This window comes from Erpetoichthys calabaricus, chromosome 7, assembly GCF_900747795.2.
Source record: "Erpetoichthys calabaricus chromosome 7, fErpCal1.3, whole genome shotgun sequence".
In the NCBI taxonomy this organism is placed as follows: domain Eukaryota; kingdom Metazoa; phylum Chordata; class Cladistia; order Polypteriformes; family Polypteridae; genus Erpetoichthys; species Erpetoichthys calabaricus.
Genome location: NC_041400.2, coordinates 150,334,757 through 150,362,193, shown reverse-complemented (window position 1 = coordinate 150,362,193; position 27,437 = coordinate 150,334,757). Strand labels below are relative to the sequence as shown.

General features: G+C 39.7%; 1 protein-coding gene across 1 annotated transcript in view; it reads right to left on the bottom strand.

Annotated features, from left to right (window-relative positions):
- The window catches only part of dmrt1 (doublesex and mab-3 related transcription factor 1), a 188,106-nt gene that overhangs the window by 81,027 nt on the left and 79,642 nt on the right, over window positions 1-27,437 (bottom strand). Inside the window, exon 4 of the mRNA XM_051929554.1 lies at window positions 456-627. Within this exon, the coding sequence (XP_051785514.1) occupies window positions 456-627 (172 nt within the window). The remainder of the gene's footprint in view (window positions 1-455; window positions 628-27,437) is intronic.

Sequence of the window (27,437 nt, the reverse complement as noted above, 5' to 3'; positions counted from 1 at the left end):
TTTTGGGAAATGAAAACTGGAATATTTGGTCATTCTTGTTGATCCCTAATAAATGTCACGGCTAAAATACATTAACTATAAAGCTTAATATTTAACACAAATAATGTATAAATATTTATCTAAAGAAATAATTTTTATACAGATTACATTCCCATCATTTATTTTGAATTTTTAAACTAAGAGGGACTTATGCTTAATGTTTATTTATATGTGAAATTCATATTTCACTCACTCGTTGCTTCAATTGTGAAAAAAAAGATGGAATACCTGAACAGACAGACATGATCTCAGTTTTAAACAGTGTAAAAAGCATCAGTGAATATTATTTTTTGTTTTACATTTTTTTATTTAATGCACAAATTGGAACAGGCCACCTCCTGATGTACTCGTCTGTGCTCTTGATAAAATCTTTATAAAAACTGATGGTCCTTTGAGGAGTGAAGTATTTTACTTACTGCTCATCTTTGGTTCTGTGTATGTGGGGCTTTCATCCATGGCCATTAATTGACGGATGTGAGAGGATGAACCAATACTCTGCCCAAGATAAGAAGCTGCTGAGTAATATGAGTGCATCTGGTACTGAGGATTCATATTGTGGTTGGCCAACAAATTTTCACCACTGTGTACCTATAAAAGAAAAGGAACTCATAAAATATATATTAAAAGTAAACATTACAACTAAGCCTTTGCAGTAAATGTAAATAATGAATAAACATTAAACCACAAAGAGTGACACTTTCAGAAATGTTTGCGTTATTTAATAATTTAAAGGGATGTAGTACAGATAAAGAATATGCATTAATAAGCAATAGTTGGGTGGGTAGTATTTTATTAATCAATGAGGCAAAATTCACTCTCTTCAACAGAAACACAGAACATCATAATGCAAAACAGTAAAAACAAAGTTTAAGCTATTATATAAGTGCAACAGCTAGAACTACAGTATATGCACAATATACCCAGTGTTCCTTAATTGTATATTATATCTGTAAAACACAAATGCACCCTTACGTTCTACAAAGAAATGTGTAATTAAAACTACACCTAATAAACTTTGGTAAAATACTTTTTCTGTCTTATTCATTTGACAATTAGCCATACAATAAAATAAATGTTCATAAAGTTGGTAAGCTCAAAATACTGTAACTGGTTAAAATGTTACTAATTGCAAGTGTTATAAAAACATTAGCGTGGTATTATGTTTTATTTATTATATGGAGTCTATTGTGAACATCAGGAGTCACTGTTGCCCCATTAGACCCAACAGACAGACACTGACACAGGGTAAAAGCACCAAGAAGGTCTTATATTTTCTTTCTTCTTGTAATAGTGCCCAAAAGCACTTCCACCACCATTAACAGGCAAGTAACTAATATAACAATACTATAAATCACACAAATCTTTCCTCCACACCTCCCAGCAAGCTCTGTCCTACTACCTCCCAACTCCAGTTCGCCTGGTGAGTCTCCACCAGTCCTTAAAAATAGTCTTTGACCTGGAAGTGCTTCTGTCATTCCGGCCACATGACTTGTCTGCACTTCCGGGTAAGATGGAGACTTGTTGATTTCTTCAGCCCGGAAGTACTTCTGTGGTTCCGTCCCTGTAACTCAGGAGTACTTCCGGGCTATACGGAAAGTACAGATTCTTGAGCCCCCCTGCAGCATCTCTTGGCGGCACCCCCAGGCCCAACAGGGCTGTGAAGCCGAACTCCAACTCCCGTGGTGCCCTTCGGAAATCTGGGGTGCCGTGATGCTGCAGGGCATCTCCAACTGGCTTATTGTGGGAGGTAGTGTCCTGCTGTACCTGCTTTCCCCCATCTTACTCCTTTCTAGGCGTCCTAGCCGGGATCGCCACACTGTCTACAGTGAATGTCGGCCCAACATACTTTTTTATGGCAGAGCAGTACTTTATGACAGTGCAACTGTAGATGTAAAAGCAGAGAACGGGAATAAAAAAAAATTAAGAACACATTTATAAACGCTTCTCTGGAACCTTAAAAGTATCGATCTGCTGCTGATCCTGTTCTGGTTCACTCTTGAACCAGAGATTCCTAACTTATTGCAGCAAGACAAAGCTGCTTTTATTTCTCATAAATGACAATGGAAAATAAGTGCTACACTTCTGATTTTCCATTTATTATTATAACAGTAATAAAATCATGTTTTTTAACAAGTCTTGTCATTATCAGCCATACTCATTTACCTGCCTCAAATGTATTTACACTAAGTCTGCATATTAATTCTCAGCTGAATCAATAAAGGCATAATTAAGAAATGCTGTATATTCAGGACACATATATTGCATTCTCCTGCACACCCTGTCTACCTCCTACACTTTTTTAAAATTGAAAACTAATACAACAGCAGTCTATTAATCAAACAAATAATAGCATACAGATACAATAAATTACTTAAATACAATACAAATAAATTAATATACAATTATTTAAATACAATAAAAGCAAATGAAAAACAGAAAAAAAGCAAAATTAGAATCAATCCCCCACCCCAAAAGAAAGAGAAAAGAGACACCAGTAAAAAAGGAAAAAACACCTCTTTTTCGGAGAAATGATAATACCATTAATAACATTAGAATGTCAATAGAAGGACGGACCAGCAGGCTTATTCTAAAATAATATTAAAGTATTCTTGCGATTTTTTTTTAAAAAGGGAGTCCGTTCATTTTAACAGAATTAATTCTCCCTGCTAAGGTAAGATGGAGAGTAGACCATCTGTTAACATCTTGTTTGATTTTTTTCCACAGTATTGGCCTAACTTCTGGTGCTTTTGTTTTTAATATTGTGCTCTGTATTGTTTGTTAATGTACTGTAGTAGCTTCCCAATAAACACTCAAAATCACTTTTACTGAATTTTCCTTATTGCTGTAAATAAATAAAATAAATAATTACAATAATGATGTATTATTTAATGATCACTAAAATGCATTCACTACTTTCAGTTGTTTCATTTGAGACACATACTAACTCATAGTGCCTTGATTTATATAAAAGGGAGATTGGTAGTCATAATATGTCTTCTGACCTCTAGCAGCAAAAAGAAGCATAGCTAGGAAAAAAAAATGAATGGATGCATCTAACGTGTCTAAGCAGTAACGGGAGGTTTTGACTGCATTTCATATAAGCATTACAGGTAGTGTAAAGTGTTCTTTGCTTGGCTTTCTCTTTGATCTTGATACTTTGTGCACAGAGAGCATCCCATTTTCTTGAAGGATTTTGTTTTCAAGTGTCACATTTATTTAAGTTTTTATGTGCACTCTCTAAGCGACAATGCACAACTCAGAAACAGAACACAACCTTTAGTATTTATTTAAATAGTGTATAAAAGCACAAGCATGGAAAAAAGCATTTTCAAAATTATAGATTTTTACATTATAATATGAAAAAAACATATTATTATTAAACTACAGTCTGACCCTTTTCATACCTAAGAAATCCATTTCAGGGTTGTGGATGCCATCAGGCAAAGGGTAAAATCATAAATGAGCTACTTGAACAGTCTATATTCAAATAATGACTTACAAAAATGACTTAAAATTTCTAAACATTACTGCTCCCTGTTTTACTAAACAATTAATAAATAGCTGAATTTTCCTTTCATTCTCACCAACAGCTCTCTGCTTCACATGTTTTGGCTATAAGGTCCTTTAAACTGAAGCTTGCTTTAAGTGTTATTATCACTACTCTGTTAATCTATATATATAATTCACTAAGTCAGAAGACAAGTAGCCAACCATGGAAAGCACGCCGGAAGGGGCGTGGATTCACTAAGCCGCCGACAAGTAAGACACCCATGGCGCACGTAGGAAGGAGCCACGCCCACCAACTCTTAAGACCATTGGATGTGACGACAACTCGCAGAGCCACACCCACCAACTCGGACGCGACAACAAAGAAAAAACGGCGTCATTTATATTCATCTGTCGTAGAGGCCACATGCACCTCCGAGCCACGTTGACTGTTCATAGAGGCATGTTTCTTGCGGTGGTGAATCGCCATATGCAGCGTGTAAAACGGTTTGCGAGGGGTATCCCATGAGATCCTTAAAACAATCCTTTACAACTGAGGTTAAAACACAATGAAGTAAGCAGTCTTTAAAAACCAATACGCCTTGTGCCTCTGTTTCATTAGCGTCGGCGGTCCTCCAATTGTAAGTCACGGACAATTGTATGTTTTCCTCTCAAAACACAATTAAGGAAGCAGTCTTTAAAAATCAATAAGCCCTGTGCCTCTGTTTCATTAGCGTCTCACCTGCTTTATCCAATGGTCTTAAAGTTGGTGGCCGGGGCTCCGTGAGTTGCTCTTGCGAGCGGGCACATGACCAGGGGGTGTGTAAGCTTAGAGGGTGGAGGACCAGGTAAGAAGAGGCATGTTTGTCGCGAAACTGAATCGCTGAATGACCGTGTGACGACGGTCGGCTGGCAAAAACTGGCCGACAAATTAAACGCGTGTGCATTGTACTTACTGAAAGCAGCGTTACGGATTTTGCAAATGCTCATTTTTTCCCCTCCTTTTAGACAACTGTGTCTTTCCAGAAGTGTTCAGCAATCAATATATTATTTTTGCGGCGTTTGCCTGCAGCACCACGTGCAGCGAGCGAGTGAGAGAGAGAGCGAGAGCGTGTGACACACACACACATACAGGCACGCGCGTGCGCGTGGGAGAGAGAGCGCGATGGACACATAGGAATAATAATACTTCGTTACATTGATATACCGGTGTTCTCAGTATTCAAAGTGCTATCCACACAGGAAGGAACTGGGAAGCGAACACACAATCTTCCAGAGTCTCCTTACTGCAAACCAGCAACACTACTACAGCCCCACAAGGCAATTAAAAAATACACCGGGCTTGAATTTGTTTTCACTTCTGTGCATAACATAGCATAGCATGTTACTTTTCTTGGTGGCTTATTACATTACGGATGTTTCACATGTACATTATTTCCCCTGTGCTTAAAAGATATTAAAAAAGTGTTTCTCAACTACGCCATGGTCTTAATGTTGGTGGGCGGGTCTCCATGAGTTGCTCTTGCAAGCGGGCACATGATCAGGGGGTGTGTAAGCTTAGAGAACAAAGGTGGACGGGGGAGGACCAGGTAAGAAGAGGCATGTTTGTCTCAGAACTGAATCGCTGAATGACCGTGCAACGGCGGTCGGCTGGCAACCGACAAATTAAACGCGTGTGCATTGTACTTACTGAAAGCACCATTACGGATTTTGCAAATGTTCATTTTTTTCTCTCCTTTGAGACAACTGTATCTTTCCGGAAGTGTTCAGCTATCAATATATTATTTTTGCGGCGTTTGCCTACAAGACCACGTGCAGCGAGAGAGCAAGAGCGTGTGACACACACACACACAGACAGACAGACGCGCCCGCGCGCTGGACACATAGGAATAATAATACTTCGTTACATTGATATAGCGGTGTTCTCAGTATTCAAAGCACTATCCACACAGGAAGGAACCGGGAAGCCAACACACAATCTTCCAGAGTCTCCTTACCGCAAAGCAGCAACACTACTACAACCCCACAAGGCAGTTAAAAAATACACGGGGCTCGAATTTGTTTTAACTTTTGTAGATAACATTGTTGCAATTTTACTTTTCTTGGTGGCTTATTACATTACGGATGTTTCACATGTTCATTGTTTCCCCTGTGTTTAAAAGACATTAAAAAAGTGTTTCTCAACTGTGACTACAAGTACTGACAACTGTCGTTCAGGAAGTGGTCACCCATCAATACATAATAATGCGGCGTATGCAACGCTGCAGGTTGGCTAGTATTCTTATAATGCACTGGCTGACAATGAAAACACTTTGTATTTCTCACTTGACAGTGGACAATGTAAAAATTGTAATTTAAATGTGTATTTTATTGTTTTAAAATATTTTTATTTTTAAATGTGTTATTGCTGAATAATTGCTACAGACCATAGCACTTTAGTTTGTAGAATCTATAAATTTATAAACCTTTACTCTCTTGAATAGTCTGCCTCAAATCAGTAAAAGGATGACATGCATGGTAAAAAATAATGTGCTTTACTACTGTGGTGGTAACTTTTTTGTTAACTGAAACAATGCTACCAAGTGAATGGCAGTGTTGCTGGACATGGTATTATGGCATTGCTCTGTTTAAGATGTTGGTATGATGGGCTCCATTTCATTTACTTTCTAAATGATTTTGTTGGGACCTTTTTGTTAAATTTGTTCAGTGCTACGTTTTACTTGATGACAATACTCTCTTAGTTTTGAACTTAACAACAGATTGATTAGTCTTCCTGTTGATTAGTTTTACTGCTTAGTCTTCTTGACTTTTGGCTGTTATAACGTATCTGATTTTGCTTACTATATTTGCATTTTACCTAGTTACGTCATTCAGAAAAAATCACAATAAATATGAAGTAATTTTTTTCAAATTGCTGACATGTCATAATAAAAACAGTGGTTTAGCAAGTTTAATTAGTTGAGGACAACATTTATACATACTTGACAAATTTAAAAAAAATGTATCAGTCAGTCCTCATTGTAGGAAAGTGAAGGTGAGAAGACTTGATTACGTGATATTAATAAACCTATAATTAGTTATTGTTTTTCGTTTAGCAACTGGAAGTAATTAATTAGATAAATAAGTAAAGCATCTATTCTGTTTTCCTTATCTTTCTCTGTAGTGTGGGTTCACAAATGACACTTTTATACAATTTATTGATGTAAATAATCAACAGTAATGCAAATATGATCATTGAATACACATCAACATAGAAGACCTTCCCATGGGCTCACCACCTATGGGAGGGGCCAAGGAGGTCAGGTGCAGTGTGAGTTGGGTGGTGGCCGAAGGCAGGGACCTTGGCGGTCCGATCCTCGGCTACAGAAGCTGGCTCTTGGGACGTGGAATGTCACCTCTCTGAAGGGGAAGGAACCTGAGCTAGTGCGCGAGGTCGAGAGGTTCCGGCTAGATATAGTCGGACTCACCTCGACGCACAGCTTGGACTCTGGAACCAATCTCCTTGAGAGGGGCTGGTCTCTCTACCACTCTGGAGTTGCCCCCGGTGAGAGGCACAGAGCGGGTGTGGGTATACTTATTGCCCCCCGACTTGCAGCCTGTTCATTGGGGTTTACCCCGGTGGACGAGAGGGTAGCCTCCCTTCACCTTCGGGTGGGGGGACGGGTCCTAACTGCTGTTTGTGCGTATGCACCGAGGAGTACCCACCCATTTTGGAGTCCCTGGAGGGGGTGCTAGAGGGCATACCTTCTGGAGACTCCCTCGTACTACTGGGAGACTTCAATGCTCACGTGGGCAATGACAGTGAGACTTGGAAGGGCGTGATTGGGAGGAATGGCCCCCCCGATCTGAACCCGAGTGGTGTGTTGTTATTGGACTTCTGTGCTCGTCTCGGATTGTCCATAACGAACACCATGTTCAAGCATTGGGGTGTTCATATGTGCACTTGGCACCAGGGCACCCTAGGCCTCAGTTCGATGATCGACTTTGTGGTCGTGTCGTCGGACTTGCGGCCACATGTCTTGGACACTCGGGTGAAGAGAGGGGCGGAGCTGTCAACTGATCACCAACTGGTGGTGAGTTGGCTTCGATGGTGGGGGAGGATGCCAGGTCAGGCCTGGTAGGCCCAAATGTGTTGTGAGGGTCTGCTGGGAACGTCTGGCAGAGCCCCCTGTCAGAAGTAGCTTCAACTCCCACCTCCAGCAGAACTTCGACCACGGTCCGGCGTCTCAGGAGGGGGAAGCAGCGCAGTGTCAACACTGTATATGGTGGGGATGGTGCAGTGCTGACCTCGACTCGGGACGTTGTGGGTCAGTGGGGGGAGTACTTCGAAGACCTCCTCAATCCCACTAACATACCTTCCAATGAGGAAGCAGAGCCTGGGGACTCGGAGGTGGGCTCCCCCATCTCTGGGACTGAGGTCACCGAGGTGGTCAAAAAACTCCTTGGTGGCAGGGCCCCGGTGGTGAATGAGATACGCCCGGAGTTCCTCAAGGCTCTGGATGTTGTAGGACTGTCTTGGTTGACATGTCTCTGCAACATTGCATGGACATCAGGGACAGTGCCTCTGGATTGGCAGACTGGGGTGGTGGTCCCCCTCTTTAAGAAGGGGGACCGGAGGGTGTGTTCCAACTACAGAGGGATCACACTTCTTAGCCTCACTGGAAAAGTCTATTCGGGGGTTCTGGAGAGGAGGGTCCGTCGGATAGTCGAGCCTCGGATTCAGGAGGAACAGTGTGGTTTTCGTCCTGGTCACGGAACAGTTGACCAGCTCTACACCCTTAGCAGGGTCCTGGAGGGTGCATGGGAGTTTGCCCAACCAGTCTACATGTGTTTTGTGGACTTGGAAAAGGCATTCGACCCTGTCCCTCGGGGAATCCTGTGGGGGGAACTCCGAGAGTATGGGGTACCGGACCCCCTGATAAGGGCTGTTCAGTCCCTGTACGATCGGTGTCAGAGCTTGGTCCGCATTGCCGGCAGTAATTCGAACCCGTTTCCAGTGAGAGTTGGACTCCGCCAGGGCTGCTCTTTGTCACAGATTCTGTTCATAACTTTTATGGACAGAATTTCTAGGCGCAGCCAGGGCGTTGAGGGGGTCCAGCTTGGTGGACTCAGGATTGGGTCACTGCTTTTTGCAGATGATGTTGTCCTGTTTGCTTCATCAGGCCGTGATCTTCAGCTCTCTCTGGATCGGTTCGCAGCTGAGTGTGAAGCGGCTGAGATGGGAATCAGCACCTCCAAATCCGAGACCATGGTCCTCAGGGTTGGTAGCGGGATCCTGCCCCAAGTGGAGGAGTTCAAGTATCTCGGGATCTTGTTCATGAGTGAGGAAAGAATGTAGCGTGAGATCGACAGGCGGATTGGTGCAGCATCTGCAGTAATGCGGGCTCTGCATCGGGCTGTTGTGGTGAAAAAGGAGCTGAGCCGCATGGCGAAGCTCTCAATTTACCAGTCGATCTATGTTCCTACCCTCACCTATGGTCATGAGCTATGGGTAGTGACCGAAAGAACAAGATCGCGAATACAAGCGGCTGAAATGAGTTTCCTCCGTAGGGTGTCTGGGCTTTCCCTTAAAGATAGGGTGAGAAGCTCAGTCATCCGGGAGGGGCTCAGACTAGAGCCGCTGCTCCTCCGCATCGAGAGGAGTCAGATGAGGTGGCTCGGGCATCTGATCGGGATGCCTCCTGGACACCTCCATGGTGAGGTGTTCCGGGCACGTCTAACCGGGAGGAGGCCCAGGACACGCTGGAGGGACTATGTCTCTTGGCTGGCCTGGGAACGCCTCGGGATTCCCCCGGAAGAGCTAGAAGTAGTGGCCGGGGATAGGGAAGTCTGGGCATCTCTGCTCAAGCTGCTGCCCCCGCGACCCGATCTCGGATAAGCGGAAGAGAATGGATGGATGCATGGATAGAAGACAGGGAACACAAGCAAGACCAACAAATAAAGAATACAAAAGAAGCTGACTGGTTTTTGTTTGTTTATGGGTTTTATTAACTTTTGAATTTACAAGCTGTATAGTTTTGTATTTTTCTTTTGAAATCTGGCATTTTGTCATAGACATTTCACCCTTGACGTAATGTACACCTGTGTATATGCGAGAGCTAAATAGTTAGATATCAAGGCTTTGTTTCCTAATTTGTTCAAAAGCTTGTAAAAAGTAGAAGCTTACCTGTCTCAGGGATGACCTTATGACACAGTCACAATCAAACATGAAAAAGAAAGGCCTGTCTTATCACAGAAATAGTTTAACAAAGCTACAGTAAGTCTTTAAAGATGATGTTTGATGTTGTGTCATACTGCACAACGTTTCTCCAAGTTTGAGTGAAAGACCATCGCTTGCAGCAGAATGCATTCTTTGTCTTGACTAGAGGGTTCTTTGTAATATCAACTTGTGGTGTTCTGGCTCTTTTGCTATGTTCTCTGTTAATGTTGCTTTTTAGTATTTTCATACTGGGCTCAATCACTGGGAAAGAACTTAAGCTTGGAGTAGTGGATCCTATCGCTAGTTCAAGGTCTCCTGCTCCACTAGACTGCAGGACAGTTTTTAATGAATGCTTCAAGCATGAATTGTTAATATCTGTCAGAAAACATGCCATCATAAATCAAATGTCCTTTATGTCCCTTTATGAGTGCATTATTTTAACAATCAGAGTGAGTCAGTGTTCAGTTTGTAGTTAGAAACTTTAAAGAAAATAGGTAGATAAATATGTTAACTTTAAAGAAACATCCTTATAGGCACAAGTTGTCTGCAGGAGGATGCTTTGCAGACATGTCATATCATTTATGATTAACACTTTTATTAATCCCACTGGTATTAGTGAGTTAGTCCCTCTTCATCCATACCTCTAGGGGCTTGAGGAGAGCTAGAGTATAATATCTAAAAATCTGAAAAACCAAATAGTAAAACAATTAACGAAATCCAAACAAGCACTGTCAAAAGCCAATAACCAAAGGATAAACTGGACTTGTGGGAACAAACTTCATACATTTGTGGAACGGGATATGTTGAAGCAGAGATTGGCACCCTTGGCCCAAAGAAGGCACTCAGAGTCTCAGGATAGGCAGCAGAATCAAGCTTTATTGTGCAATGCACATACAGAATCAATTCAGGTGAACTGAGAGCCCAGCAATGGGGTCATCTTACTTTATTACAGTTCTTATCCAGAGCTTACCTAACCTAGCTCATGTTTCACCTTACTCTGAGTCCCAACATTCCATTGCCTTGGTCGTGCCTCTGATAAGCTCCACCAATATTTCCCAGCCTAATGAGTGTAGCACTCTGTTCTATCCATCATGTCCACTTGGCCCTTTCCCCACCTTACACCCATCCAGTATCGGCCATCATTATTTCCAGTCCTCAGTGGGTGGGGTGGGGTGGGGGGCTGGGGTATTGGAGGGAGGGGAGGTGGGTGTGTGCCTGTCAGACCCTCTACATACATGACCTTGACTTATAAAATATTGGTGGTTTCTAGCTTGCTAAGAAAAATAAAAACTATACGGGCACGATATACAGGCATGATTTTTAATAATCAAGCTACATAATTTAAAATGATACACTTCAATTCTTGAAGTAATTTTTTTTACTTGACGTTATGAACGAAATACAGCAAATCTGTTCCACTTCATAAATGAATTAATTGCATGTACTTCAATAGTTTGAATATCCATGTTACTGTATTAAATACATTTTCAAGTGCACTCTGTAATGCTTTAAAATTTCTACATATGAATAGATAATTACATTGCATAATAGTACGTATTTCTCACTGAGTAACGCAACTGAAAATTTAAGTTCACAAAGAACAATTTTTATTTACCTCAAGCTGATCCTTACATGAAACATATCTATGCAATACTGCACTATTTTATAGATGTGCTTTTGCATAGTACTTCCATAATCAACCACTTTATAATTATGAATGGTTAGCTTTTATTGTTATTACTAAAACTGACAGCTTTCAGCTTTTTCAATATACCACTTCACAATTTCTACAGCAAGCCACACGAATCATTTTGTTGCTGATACCATACTAGTTCACTCTAGAACTTAAGATTTCTGACCTGGTGCTGTTTTATTCTAGAATATTGAAGAATCCAAATGCTGTAAATCCCTGGTTTACCTTCTCATTAATGATGATGGAAAATAAAGGTCACATTGATTTTCCTTTTAATATTATAAAAACTTTAAAATCATGATGTTAAAGAGCATTTTCCATGTCAGTAATGTTCATTCAGCTAACTCAACCAACACACAATTTCACACACAGTTTCTGTCTTAAGGCTGTATCACATTAAATATTTTTTCCAGTGATTTTTAGTCAGAGACTTCAATTACATAATCTCAGCAAGTCGAGTGCAGTCATATGACAGGAGGTCATGCAGTGTGACATACCCAACAACTCAGTACAAGTAGCCTGAAACTCACCACTCTTTCATTGTCTTAAGTTGTAGAGATGGATTATGTGTTCCTGAGACCTGACAAGCAATTTATACTCATAAATTTGTGCTGCATATAATGCAGTGGCTAGTAATAAAAGTAACACATGTTTTGAACCTCGCAAACAGAAGAGAGGGTTGTTTGTGTGATGTATGTGAGGGAGGTCATGGTCTTATCTATGTGCATTAGACGCACTCCTGTTCAGGTGCTTCTGTTGGCCCAATTTTCTAAGTTAACAGTGGGTAGTGTTTCTTTTCTTAAGGACCATTTTATAATTAAGTAAAGTATTAGTAATAACAATAATACATTTTATTTATATAGCACATTTCCCATAATCAAAAAAACTGACTGGATACACATTGGATACAAAATAACATTAACATAAAACACTAAAAAAGATAACACGGGAAACATAAAGCTTTGAATTAGAATAACAGACACAATAAAATACAAAAATAGAAATACTTCAATAAAACCCTGAATAAATAACAAAATTTGTGATATAAATGCAAATCATCCTGACTACCTGGACAAAGAGGTAAACTGAAAGGAAGGGTCAGAATCTCTGGGTAAATTAAATGTCTTCCTAAACAATTAAATTTTAAGTTGTTTTTTAAAATAATGATTTGAGTTAGGTGATCTAATTAATTTATGTTTAAAACAACTTTATTGTACAAAATAAAAAATAAGAACTGACCAAGAATTAAACATATATTGTATACTAGCAAAATACCCGCGCTTCGCAGTGGAGAAGTAGTGTGTTAAAGAGGTTATGTAAACATATATATACATATCTACATATACACATATCTATATATACATATACACATCCACATATATATACATATATATATACACATATCAACATATATATACACATACATATACACACATACATACACACACACATATACATATACATACATATATATATATACATACATACATACATACATACATTCACACATGTATATATATATATATATATATACACACATACAGACACATATATATACATATACATATTTACATATCTACATATATATACATATCTACATATATATACACATATATACATATCTACATATATATATATAGACATACATATATACATTCACATATATATATGCACTTCTTGCTGTCTCTGAAACCCTTCACACAGCCAGATCTACCAACCTGTCCTCAGTCCTCATACTTCTGGACCTATCTGCAGCCTTTGACACGGTCAACCATCAGATACTTCTGGAAACTCTCACTAGTCTTGGGATCTCAAGCATTGTCTGGCAATGGTTTGCTTCTTACCTTGCTGACCGGACATTCCAGGTTGCCTGGCAAGGCTCCCAGTCAGCTCCACGAAGACTGACCACTGGTGTTCCTCAGGGCTCTGTCCTAGGACCCCTTCTCTTCTCCTTATACACAGGTTCTCTTGGGAAGGTAATAGCTGGACATGGATTCTCTTACCACTGCTATGCGGATGACAGTCAACTCATTCTCTCCTTTCCACCCGATGACCAGCAGGTCTCAACCCGCATCTCAAACTGCCTTGCTGATATCTCCTCTTGGATGACTTCCCACCACCTCAAGTTGAATCCCAGCAAGACTGAACTCTTGTATATCAGAGGCAACTCATCTCCGAATCTTGACCTTGCAATCTCTCTTGACAACTCGGTTATCGTCCCCTCAAAAACGGCAAGAAGTCTTGGTGTCACTCTAGACGAAGAATTGTCTTTCTCTCCACACATCAGCAACCTCTCCAGGTCCTGCAGATATCTCCTTTACAACATTAGGAGAATCCGCCCCTTTCTCACTACAGAGGCTACTCAGCTTCTCGTCCAGACCTTGGTCATCTCTAAGCTGGACTACTGCAACTCTCTGCTGTCTGGACTTTCACTAAAGGCAACACGACCACTTCAACTGATCCAGAATGCAGCTGCAAGACTCGTTTTTGATATTCCCAAATTCTCGCACACTACACCTCTGCTGCGGAACCTGCACTGGCTCCCTGTGGCTGCCCGCATCAGGTTCAAAACCCTAACACTTGCCTTTAAGGCCAAAACTGGAGCTGCACCACCTTACATATCAGCACTGGTCAAGCAGCGTGTCACTTCTCGCTGTCTCAGAACATCAAGCACTGCACGTCTCGAACCACTCTTACTTAAAAGAAGAGGACAACATGCATCAAGACTCTTTGCAGTGTTGGCTCCTCAGTGGTGGAACGAACTTCCTCTTGCTGTACGAACAGCGGAGACCCTCACTGTCTTCAAACGTCGCCTGAAGACACACTTCTTTCAACAGCACTTGGACTAAAGTCCCCATTTTTAAAAAAAAAAAAAAAAAAAATTTGTACTAACTTACTATTTTCTTCTAGCAGGGTTTTGTATACAACTTGGTCAGCGGTAACTTGTTTAATGACAGATTTAATCCTAGCCTTAAAGACTGAAGAACAGTCGTAGACTACTAAGCACTGTTGTAAGTCGCTCTGGATAAGAGCGTCTGCTAAATGATGTAAATGTAAATGTAAATATATATATATATATATATATAGACATACATATATACATTCACATACATATATATATACAGTATATATATAGCCAAATCCGTGCGCTTCGCAGCGGCGAAGTACTGCTTTTAAATTTTTATTAAGAAGAAAAGAAAACCTTTTTAAATTGAGGGAAAATATACCAGTAACAATTTGTTAAGGATCTGTTTTTTGTGAAGCTGCCTTTACACAGCCTCTCCGCTGTTTTATAAACGAACGCCATATAAGGCCGTCCTTTCTCCTTGCTTAGCTGTTCTGTATTGTTTAATTGTTTGTTTATTATGATTGTTATAGTTATTGTGTAGCTATTTGAGACTCACTTTTCTGTTCAGGTACCCATTTCCTTTATGTAATCCGCGGATTCTCCGCTATTTTTTGTTTGTTTATTACGATTATAGTTATTTATTGATTCCCTTCTTTAGCTGACTGCCTGCTCATATAAGGCGCTCTGCTGTTTTTTTGTGAAGCAGCCTTTACACAGGTTCTCCGCTGTTTTATAAACGAACGCCATATAAGGTCATCCTTTTTCCTTGCTTCGCCAAGGAAGCAGCCTTTTTATTTAATCCACGGGTTCTCCGCTGTTTTATTGTTCGTTTATTACGATTGTTATAGTTCTCTTTGTATACCACGTTGTCAGTTCAGCACTCCGGTTATAATATGACCAAGCCGTGCAAGCTTACTGTTGAGAATGCAACATATAGTTGTACAGGAGAAAAGCAATCTTGCCTCAAATCAATGGCAACCTTTTGTAGGTCTATGAACTTAATTTAAACTTTAGGTTTACACGGTGCTTTGTTTCCGAAGTACCTGCACTCATGAATATGTCTGTATGTGTCAGTCGCTTCATATTCTTTTCCTACATTATCAATTGTGTAATGTGTTTTTTGAACAGGTTTGATTCATCGAAGTGATCACTCGTGCTGCACCATGCTTTGTTTCTGCAGTAGCTGCACTTACAAATATGCTTGTATGCGTCACTCGCTCGCTTCTTATTGTTTCGCTGCCTTCTCAATTGTGTAATGAATGTTTTCTTCAGCGCTCTTTGGGGCTCTTGTCCAAAGCTTTATTTAATGTTAGCTAAGAAAAGTTTCTCGCTACAGCAATTTTAACTCCGTTACAAAGTGATCCAAAGTCTCGTTTATACCTTGTGTCTTCTCATTAAACTTGTATGTCGCGAATATGGTATTGCAAACGGCAGCGGGAGCGTTTCTATAAATTGTGTAATGTGTTTTTTGAACAGGTTTGATTCATCGAAGTGATCACTCGTGCTGCGTTCAGTCAGTTCATGTGAGCCGCTCTCTTGTGTGATGTTGCGATGTCCACGGCTTTATTTAATGTTAGCTAAGACCCGGCACTTAAACGTTTCTCGCTACAGCAATTTTAACTCTGTTACAAAGTGATCCAAAGTCTCGTTTATACCTCGTGTCTTCTCATTAAACTTGTATGTCGCGAATATGGTATTGCAAACGGCAGCGGGAGCGTTTCTATAAACTTAATTTAAACTTACGGTTTACACCGTGCTTTCGTTTCCGCAGTAGCTACACTTATGAATATGCTTGTATGCGTCACTCACTCGCTTCTTATTGTTTCGCTGCCTTCTCAATTGTGTAATGAATGTTTTCTTCAGCACTCTTTGGGGCTCTTCCTTGTTTTCTACGTACTGCGTTCACAGTCAGTTCACGTGATTACGTGGGAGGCGTGATGACGCGATACGCAACTCCGCCTCCCACGGCCATCGAGCTGCAGTCTATAACAGTATATGGACAAAAAAGAGGTTCCAGTTATGACCGTTACGCATAGAATTTCGAAATGAAACCTGCCTAACTTTTGTAAGTAAGCTGTAAGGAATGAGCCTGCCAAATTTCAGCCTTCCACCTACACGGGAAGTTGGACAATTAGTGATGAGTGAGTCAGTGAGTGAGTGAGTGAGTGAGTGAGGGCTTTGCCTTTTATTAGTATAGATACCATTAAAAAGACACAGAACTTTTGAAAATGTGTACTGTATAGAATATACTGTAAAGAAAATTAACAAGACTGACAATAAAAAGTATTCAAAGTGTGATTTTTCCAATTCCTTTGGTTCCCCAATGAACAAAAACAATAAAGCCTAACTAAGCTTTAATATTGTCTTTAGGGAAACCAAAGAAAATGTAGATCTACACTAACTGAATACTGCCTCAGCAGAAGTCACCAAACCAATTCCTACAATACAGACTACTAAAGAAAGTTTTCACACATGTCCCATGATTTTCAAAATCCTCTTTCAACAGAAACTGAGGTTGGTGGACAATTTTTTAAAAAGCAGTATTAATGAAGAAACCATTATTAGTATGAAACATATGAAAAATGTCTCTCATTCCACTGCTTTCTAACTTTGAAGGTGTATAGCATTGCAGCCTACAAGAATCAAAAGATGTAAAATTAATACTTATTATTACTTATTTATAACTTTTTTATACTTTAATTTTATCTCTTACTTCTTTTTCTTTCTTGCTCCATTTCCTATAGTGACCTAAGCACGCACTTATTTTGCTCATTATCATTAGTGTTTGAAGTGGAACAAATAATCGTACTCCGATTTCTTGTCTTCTCCAGCAATCATGGGAATGGATGAATGGCCCTATTCAAAGTCCCAAGGCAAGATCCAATTTAAAAAATATTTGGGAGAGTGAATGGGGTAATTGGGACGGAGGTGATGGTCCTCTTCAAAGTCCGAAGATGTAGTTTTTGTTATCAGTTTCAGAAGCAGGAGGGGGAGGGTTGTGGTTGAGAGAAGTGCTGGCTATGTCAGAAACGTATTGTCTCTTTTGCGACAAGTAACAAAGGTAGCTTCCTGATGTCTTCATCCACAATAAAAATATGACATATGAAATGATATACATTTACTTCTGGCACCACATTTAATGAAAAGTTGGTACCGTACTGTTTTAATTGTTTTAAAAATTGGGTTTTTCAATACTTACTCAGTGCTGGTTTACTATGCAATCCTAAATATGACATGCTCAGGTGACAAGATCAGCAACTGCTGTTGTCAAATATGACATCCCTTCCAACTTGGAAGTTGTGTAATGTGATGTTGGCTTTAGTTGGCTGTTAAGTTGATCTTTATTGTCTAAAACATTGAGGAATAATATAAAATATTTAGGTCACTTATACTGCAACAGTATAGGTTAAAAAGGTTGGTGTGCTGGGCTGGTAACATCACTTCCAAAGACGGCCCGCATAATTAAAAAGCTAATTAAAAAGGCAAGCTCAGTTATAGGATATACTCTGGAGGTCGAAGTGAAATAGATAATTAAAGCAAAACTAAGTGTCATCAAGAACAATGCTGCATATGCTTTCTCTGATACACTAACACTGATTACTTTCAGCCAACCAAATAATCCACAGACGTGTGTCAAGAAACACTACTGGGGCTCCTTAATACCAAGAACAATAAATAATGCCTCACTTTGACAGTCAAGTCAGAACTTTTCTTTCTTTTGAATTGTCTTGCTTTACAGTCATTCTGGTCTGTTCTGACCAAAATGTGTGTGTATATTTATTTTTTACATACTTATCTACCTATTTATGCATTTAATATTTATTTAAGCCAAAGATCCCCCTAGGGACAAATAAAGTTCGATCTATCTATCTATCTATCTATCTATCTATCTATCTATCTATCTATCTATCTATCTATCTATCTATCTATCTATCTATCTATCTATCTATCTATCTATCTATCTATCTATCTATCTATCTATCTATCTATCTATCTATCTATACTTTAGTTTGATCCTGTAAGGTATTCCTTGACCACTGACTCACGTACACCACACACAACTGGCATCGAATTCTACAACTTCGGACATCACAAGAACATATGCTTCAGGGCAAAGTTCATACTAAAGTTTTGAAAAAGTAATGGTCCTAGCTTTTTTTACAGGTTCAGTAGTACCAGAAAGTCGGTACTGCACTGCAAACTGGACCACCCAGGGGAAACAGACGCAGATAGGTGGAGAACATGCAAAGTCCACACAAGAAGGACCCTGATACAAACCCTGGCATTCTTACTGGAAGGCAGCAGTGCTACTACTGCCCAACAGTGTAGTCCCCAAAATGTAGGCAGCTTAAAAGTTGTCATGAGGTCCAGTTTTTAGCCTGTGGTAGGTCATGGGGTACAGGTACACCATGATTCAATAGGTAGATATTTGTTTTTTTTTTTGTCTGTCATTTAAAATGCAACTTGAATTAGTCAAATTAATTGACATTACATCCTGACTGCAGGAATCCTACTTGTCATAAAATAAAGCAAAACACAAATAGGCTCTCATTATTGCCACTTTCATCCCATTATAGACTCAGTTCAAAAACAGGTATTGTGTGCTTTAAGAGCAAAATAATGCTAGTGATCAGATGAGGTGTAATTGTTTAACTGATACCGCTATGCATTTTTAAGACAAGATGAGTAGATAGCAAGATTAATCATTTTCAGTAGTGTCCTACATAATAAATGAATGGAGGCTTTGCTTTTATTCTCTGATTGTAACAAGCACTTCTACAGATGTCCATCAATTTAAGCATCTGTCAATTTTTTAATTGGTGTATACAGTTCAATGACACATCATGTGCATTCACAGTTAAGCATATAGGTGTGAGGGATGTGGATTTACTGGCAGCACTAACAACAGCTGTAGCAAGTAAACACTGACCCAAGATTTAAAAGAGGTAGCTATTTGGTTTATCTACATTGGCAATGATGTGAGTGGCTCTTTTTGTTAATACCAAAATACTATGCATTTGCTGTTTCAATATTTCAAAGGCAAAACACATCCCCCAATTATTACAGGTTAACAAAACAGAAACGCATAATAGGTGAAACACACAGTCAGCAAGACAGGAAAAAAAGCCTTTTTCATTCATTTGGTTCATGAAGGTGAACTAGTGTTCATTACCATAACCCATAAGTAAAAGCTCACATATCATATACTTAAATGGAATGATGAAGAATGTAATGCTATCTCACAGTTATAAATGTTTTGTCTAAAGGTGATGACAGCCCAAGTAATTATCTAACTCTGGAGTTTTACACAGGCATAATTAAGAATAAAGTATGATTAGTCATGTAAGAAACATTGAAAACAGCACAACAAAAGCTGTTTTACAGGAGCTCTGAAATAATGGATTAATATAAAATTTACAAGTTTGATTTCACACATTAAGCTTTTAAGGTGGGACAAATAAAAATGGAAGAACAGGTTTTGAAAATTAAAGCACCAGGAGTTTGTGACATTTGAAATTTGAATTAATTTGACTCAACCATTCAGGTCAGGTCAGGTCGGGGAGCATGCACTGGTACAGCGCGTTGCCACACCCACCACACAACGAAATAGCTTGGGATTCTGGTTGGGAACCCCCCCATCCCCCATCCCCCCCCCCCCCCCCCCGTCTATCTAAGTGACCATCAATCTGCTGCAGCCAGGTGTTACACTGGCATCCCCTTGGCCTGGTCCAGCCACTTGGCTTCTCAACAATGAGGATCCTGTGAGCCGGATCACCCTCAGGGAATCGTGCCACATAGCTGTAGTGCCGTAACTGATGCTCCCTCACAATGCAGATAACGTGTCTCATTCGGGACTCTGTGGGCAACTGCTCATTCTACATAAAGTCAAACCAGTGGTACTCAAGGATTCTCCGAAGAGACTCAGTATTGAAGGAGTCCAGTCTTCATCTCAGGTCACTGGATAGTATCCATGTCTCGCAACCATATAGCAATACATGAAGCACCAGGACTCTAAAGACTTCTTCCTTTTGCATAGATATTGGAAGTATTTTGCAGCGACCTCATAACCCCCCATGCTCTCCCAATCTGTCTAATGACTTCATAGAAGAGTCACCAGAGACATCAATATCACTGCAGAGGTAAGCAAACCTCTTGACAAGGTCAATACTCTCTCTGCAGACAAACACACTGCTGATGGCTGTGCCGAAGAGGTTATTATTTTTTTATCCAGGACACTTGCAGGCCCAGACACTCAGACCCCTCCATTGACTCCACGAAGATCACAGAATCGTCAGCAAAGTCAAGATCAGTGAATCCTTCTTCACCAACAGATGTCCTACAGCCACTAGACCCCATGACCTCCGTCCATGCAAGCATTGAACAGAGTAGGAGTAACAACACACCCTTGCCGAACCCCACAATCAAATGGTAAAAACCACCTATGTGACCTCAGTGACACTGGGAGGTTCAAACAAACACCTCCCTATCTGTCCCGAGAGCTCTCGAAGCCGTCCTTCTCAGTTCCAGGTACAAACCAGTTACAAACCCCTGCACCTGTTCTGAGCCTGCATTTCACAGATCACGATTTAATTATTTAAAATCTGCCCGACACCAGGAACCACTCATCACATTGGAACACAGGTCCAGAGCATGTACTTAGAACATCAGGGTACATTTGCAGCTCAACAATAGCACACCTCATGGAAGAGCACATTGACATGCTAATCTTTCTTGCAAAAAATTTGGAAGTTATTGGGGTAGAATTCTGTTTTAAGTTTGACTTGATTGTAGGTAATGTTATCTTCTTCGCTGTATAAATTAGACTTGATCATATAGAATGTTATTTCCTTTGAATAAAATGTTTAAAAAAGTTTAGAAGTTACAAAGACATCAAAGTTTATTTACACAAAAATGCAATGTGCGCTGTTTGCATTTATTCAAAGCCTTTAAATATGTTAGTGTCTTGTTTGTGTGTTACTTTTACAGAAACGGTAGCGCAGTGGATAGTGCTGCTGCCTCGCAGTCAGGAGACCCTGGTTCTCCCCGTGTCTGCGTGGGTTTCTTCTGGGTGCTCTGGTTTCCTCCCACAGTCCAAAGACATGCAGGTTAGGTGCATTGGCAATTCTAAATTGTCGCTTGGTGTGTGTGTGAGTGTGTGCGCCCTGTGGTGGGCTGGCGCCCTGCCTGGGCTGGGATTGGCTCCACCAGACCCCTGTGACCCTGAAGTTAGGATATAGCGGGTTGGATAACGGATGGATGTTTACAGAAGACCACATTAATGTTTTTTTCACATGGATGTTTATTTAATGTTAGTTTTACTTGTATCTGTAATGTTGTATATTTTTTGTAAAGGATTGCAATACTTGTTCAATTAACATTTAATGACATTTGTAACACTTCATTGTACTACATCAGTAGCAGTATTTGTTTTTTTAATCAATATAAAAAAATGTTGATCGAATTTAAACGTCTTTGCATTTTATCATTTACAAAAGTTTCCTCTTATCTTTTACATAATATTCTACTACTTTAAAGTATTTCCATTTACAACTACAATTTATATTGTTTGTTTTCAACAATGTAAAAATTTTCAGGCATACAGAATTGCAATTTATTTTATATATTAAGTTTTTAATTGAGTTGCATAATATACTGTATTGGGTATAGAAAATTGTATTGAATTTCAATACATTTGTAGTATTGTATCGAAGTTTGAAAGTTCAGTACAATGACAACCCTATTGCAAACCCTACAACACCCCAAAAAGACCTTCTCTGATGGGGCCCTTACAGTATATCAGGGACAGAAAGATATTTCTAGACCAAATTACTGAGCTTTGGAATATTAGCTTTGAAGCACTACCACCACCGAAGTTGATCAGTGTTTGGGTCTCAGAAATGACAGCGCTATTGTTAAGTAGGCATTTTCATGCTGCTGCTAGCTTGGGCATCCCGCAGAGCGACATACATCTCCCACTCAGCTGCGTGCCTCTGATGGAAATGCTAGAATATGTTTGTTGTGCTGCTGCTTTTAGTTGCCACAGACATTAGACTTTATAATGAACAGTGGCTTGTTCAATGTCAGATTTTGCATACCAGTTTTAGACAAGGAGTTCTTCGCTTGTTAACTTACAATACAATACAATTTATTTTTGTATAGCCCAAAATCACACAAGGAGTGCCGCAACGGGCTTTAACAGGCCCTGCCTTCTTGACTCTCTAAGAAGACAAGGAAAAACTCCCAAAAAAACCCTTGTAGGGAAAAAAATGGAAGAAGCCTTGGGAAAGACAGTTCAAAAAGAGACCCCTTTCCAGGTAGGTTGGGCGTGCAGTGGGTATCAAAAAGAAAGGGGTCAATACAACACAATACACAGAACAGAACAAATCCTCAATTCAGTATAAAAAGTTTACAAGTACAGACCAGAATTTAACAGTAGATTATATCACATAATATGATTTGGATTTGTTTAGAGTCCTGGAGACCTCAACCATCATGCTGCCTCCCCCATTTGGCCATTCCACAGCTGAAACATTGCTTGTCCAGCCAATCCAATGAAAGGACCCCTCTACCGCACGATTCCTGCGATGAACCATCAGGGATGATTTTACCTGAGGCAGGCAAAACAACTTGGCAGGTGGGCCGTGGCACCAAGTGCCACGTTTGAGTACCGAGAAGAGAAACAGAATAGGTGAGAGTTAGTAACAAATTATAACTATCATGTTATTTATGTTTTAGTGCTAATGACTAACAACAGAGATGAAGTCTGTACAGTTAATCAGCAGCTCTAGTCAGGATATGCTAAACTGAAGTAGTGAGTCTTCAGCCGGGATTTAAAAGCTGAGACCGATGGGGCATCTTTTATAGTAAACTTGTGTGCTTCCTTCTACTACTGTGTGTGTGGCAGTGTGGTGTGGTTTGACAGAGAGTGGGTTCAATGTGCTGTAATTATCCAGGTTAAAATGAATCATAACAAAACCAAAAATTCTAATTAATCGATACCTCAATAAGTTCTGTGCCTTTTTCTATAGAAGAGAAAATGTTAAACTAAGCTGACATAATGTTATGATTTGTGCTGTTTGTTGCTGTCCTTTATATGTTGTCGTCAGGTGAGGGAATCACCGAACCCATATGGAATGTGGGGACGCCAACTGGGTTGTCCTGTTTAACCGTTTAAGTCACTAAAACAAAACAAGTGCTTGTTGGTGCGGGAATGAAAGCCCAGAAGGTGATCCACTGACATACAAACATAAAACTATATGGTGGGGTTTCTGGAGGGAGCAGAAATTATAACTGGGTAGATATTCCTTTCCTCCCCACTCACAGTAACATCAGCAGAGTGCTTAAAAAGGGCAAGTAGAATCTGTCTAGAGCCTGACAGGGAGGGAATATGAGAGTAATAGGCTGATACGTATAGAAAGGAGCACTGGGTGTTAGTAGCAGGGCGATCAAACTAGGAAGAAGGACAGAGAGGGAGAACAAGAGGATGTGGACTTAAACTGGGAGGGGACAGAGAGAGAGAGAAGAGGACACAGGTGTACTATTATTTTTGTGTCATTCTCAAGGCTGCGGTATCAGGGAGATTGAGGCTGAGGCAGTGGCTGGATGTGGTGGCACATTGGTAAAAATGCAGCACAACAGAACAACTGATGGAGGTGACAGTATTTGAGCTGAGGCTGCTCCTAGCATCCATCCTGGTGAATAATTAATTACAATACTGAATTTTATTAAAAGGTAAGCATATTTAAAATTAGGTTTTACTGAATGTAGCCACCTACAAACATAAACTGCTAGAAGAGCACATTTGTGCCTCCTGTTTCTCCCCTCTGCCGCTGAGCAACAACCCCCTTTGCTTTTACAATACTACTGTTGTAAATATCACTACATGACAAGTTATGTTTGTACCTTATGCCAAGCCTGACACTTCTTTATTCATAGTCTACACATACACAGAACATAACAAATTTGACAAATGAGAGGAGAGCATTTAGTACATCAAGCCTGTTTGTTTAGTTAATAGCTAAGCTATCCCAATATCTAATCCAGATTCTTCTTAAAGGTTGTCAAGGTTTCTGCTTCAAGTACATATCTTGGTAGTTTGTTCCAGAGTTCCACAACTCTTTGCATAAAGAAGTGTTTTGTGATTTCAGTTTTAAATGTACTTCCCCTTAATTTCCACTGCTGTCCTCAAGTATATGATTTACCCTTAAGCTGAAAGAATGTTGCTTTACCTACTTTGTCAATGCCTTTGAGGATGTTAAATACATGTAACTAGATCCACACATAGTCTCTTCTGCTCAAGACTAAACAGATTTAATTCTCTGAGTCCATCAGAGCAGGACATGTCCTTAAGTACTGGGATACACTTGGTTGCTCTCCTCTGCACAGCTTCAAGTGCTGCTATATGTATTTTGAACCATGATGACCAGAACTACACACAATACTCCAGATGCAGTATTACTAGTGCATTATATCAGGATCATTTTACTGCTAGCATGTGAAACATACCAGAATTGATTTTGTTTGGATGCAAAACATGGAATACAAGACATTACCAACTCAAGGCAACATAATTTCAACCCACTATTTACCTGACACTGTGCAAACCACTATACAAATACAACAGTTTCTTGAACAAAGACATTTACAAAACAATACTCAACACTACCCTTAAATAAATAGAAAAACTATACAAAATAATATAGATATCAAATAGTACAAGTTCAACAAGTATGAAATATTTACAAATAGACAAACAGTGCAGTTACCAGTTGTATGTTGCAAAAAACAGGAGTAAACATATGTAAGTTTATTTAGGATCTGAATACTTTGAGGAAAGAAGCTGTGGAGATGGCATGTAGTTCGGGTCAAAATAGACCTATACCTCCTCTGTGATGACAATTTAATGAAAAGATGGCTACTGGGGTGGGTGGAGTCAGCTGCAATCTTTCCTGCTTTTTTTTTCACTCTGGCGATGAACATATCTTTTAATGTTGAGAGACAACAGCCAATGACTTTCACAGCTGAACAAATCACCTACTATAACAAACTTTTAGAAAGAGAGGAGGCAGAAGAAAACCAAACAGTGATGGAGGAAGTCACAATACTCTGAATGATGGCTGAGTAAAAATTTAACATTACACGCCTTGATATACCAATCTTCTTAAGCTGGAAAGGAAGAACAATCTCTGCCTGGTTTTCTTGATAACGGAGGTGATGTGCATGTCCCATTTTAATGCATTAGTCAAAGAGCTCCCAGGAATTTAAATGACTGAATCACAGGCACAGTTTGGCAATTCATTTGCAAAGGTGGACAGGTAGTGAACTGTTGGTGAAAATCAATCCTCATTTGCGCTGTCTTAATAGCATTGAGCTCCAAGCTGTTACAAGAACACCATTCTAAAAGACGGCCCATCTCTCTTTAATAGGGAGGCATGTCATCATTAGAAAGGAGACCCACTATGGTTGTGTCATCTGCAAACTTTAGGATTTTTACAGATTTGTCCATGAATCTACGGTTATGTGTATAAAGTAAAAACAGAACAAGTGAAAGAACACAGTCTTGGGGGGAGCCTATGCCAATTGACATTGGATCCGACCTAAGGGCCCAGTCTCACATACTGCCTTTTAACTGTCAAGAAACTTATAATCCACTGGCAGACACTATAGGGTACACCTAACTAGTTTACTCTGAAGCAACTGCGGAACAATGGTATTGAAGGCCGAGCAAAAATCCAAAAACAAGACCCTTACATAGGTGTTAGGCAAGTCCAGCAGCTGAAGAATGTAGTGGAGGCATAAATGCATCCTTCACTGAACAATTTGCCCTATATGCAAACTGAAGTGGATCCAGGAGAGGGTCAGTGATGGACTTTAGGTAGGAAATATTTCATAACCACTGAGGTCAAAGAAATCGGCCTATAGTCATAAAGTTTAGGGATTTTATCCTTCTTGGGGACTGGAATGATAGTGGTTACTTTAAAGCAGTCTGGAAATTTGCCCAACTGCAGGAAAATATTAAATATGTCAGTAAAGACAGGTGCTAACTCAGGGCCAGCTGCTTTCTTGATATTCTGTTTCCTGCTTCACAGAAAGTACAGGGTGCAGTGGAGAGGAATATAATTTGAGCATAACATTCCTTGACATATATTCAACAGGTTTAATGATATAACCTAACATTTTATTTGTCTTTATAATTGTTTCTTTAAATTGCTTAGTCAATGAAAACGCTGTATTGATTTATACCCCTAAATCTCCAATCTTGTTTTTATAATAGATGTTCTTTTTGCTCATATGTAGCACTTTGAACTTTTCCACATTAAACTGAATTTTCCAGGTGTTCACCTAGTTCTGAAGGTTGTCAAGGTCTTTTTGTTTTTTTTGCTGCCTCCTTAGTGTCTGCCATCCCTAAAATTTTAGTGTCATCTGCAAATTTCACAACTTTACTAATTATACCAGAATCAATATCAATATAAAATCAGAAAAAGTAATGGTCTTAGGGCAGACCCCTGAGGAACTCTACTGATGACCTCACTCCACATAGAAAATTCTCCCCTTATCTGTACTCTTTGTCTCATGCCGGTTAATCAACTAGAGAACCAGTTTTGTAGACCACTTCTGATGCCTACAGCTTCTAGTTTCAGAATCTTTGGTGTGGGACTATATCAAATGCTTTTTGAAAGATTAAGTATATTATGTTGTAATCTTTACATTTGTCAACTATTCTAGCTACTCCCTCAAAAATATCTAAAAGACTGGTTTACCAAGACCTTCCTCTCATAGCCCCATGCTGGCTGTTATTTAGAGTATTATTTTCATTTAGGAAATTTTATCATTTATTTATTATTATAGTTTTCATAGTTTTGCATGGTACAGAAGTAGGATTAATTGGTCTATAATTATTAGGATCCATTTTGTCTTTCTTCTTGAAGACTGGAGTCACATTTACAACTTTCCAGCCCACTGGTACTTTTCCTTTTTGAAGAGACTGCTAAAATATGCCTAATAAGGGTTTATAGATGACATCATTCATTTCTTTCAATACAATTGGTCAAATCCCTTCAGTTCCAGAGAGCCTTTCGTCTTTAACGTATTGAGGGCTTGAAGCACGTCTGAGTCTTCTACTTTAAAAACTCAAGAGCTTGTTTTTACGTGTGCATGAGGCACTCCACTTG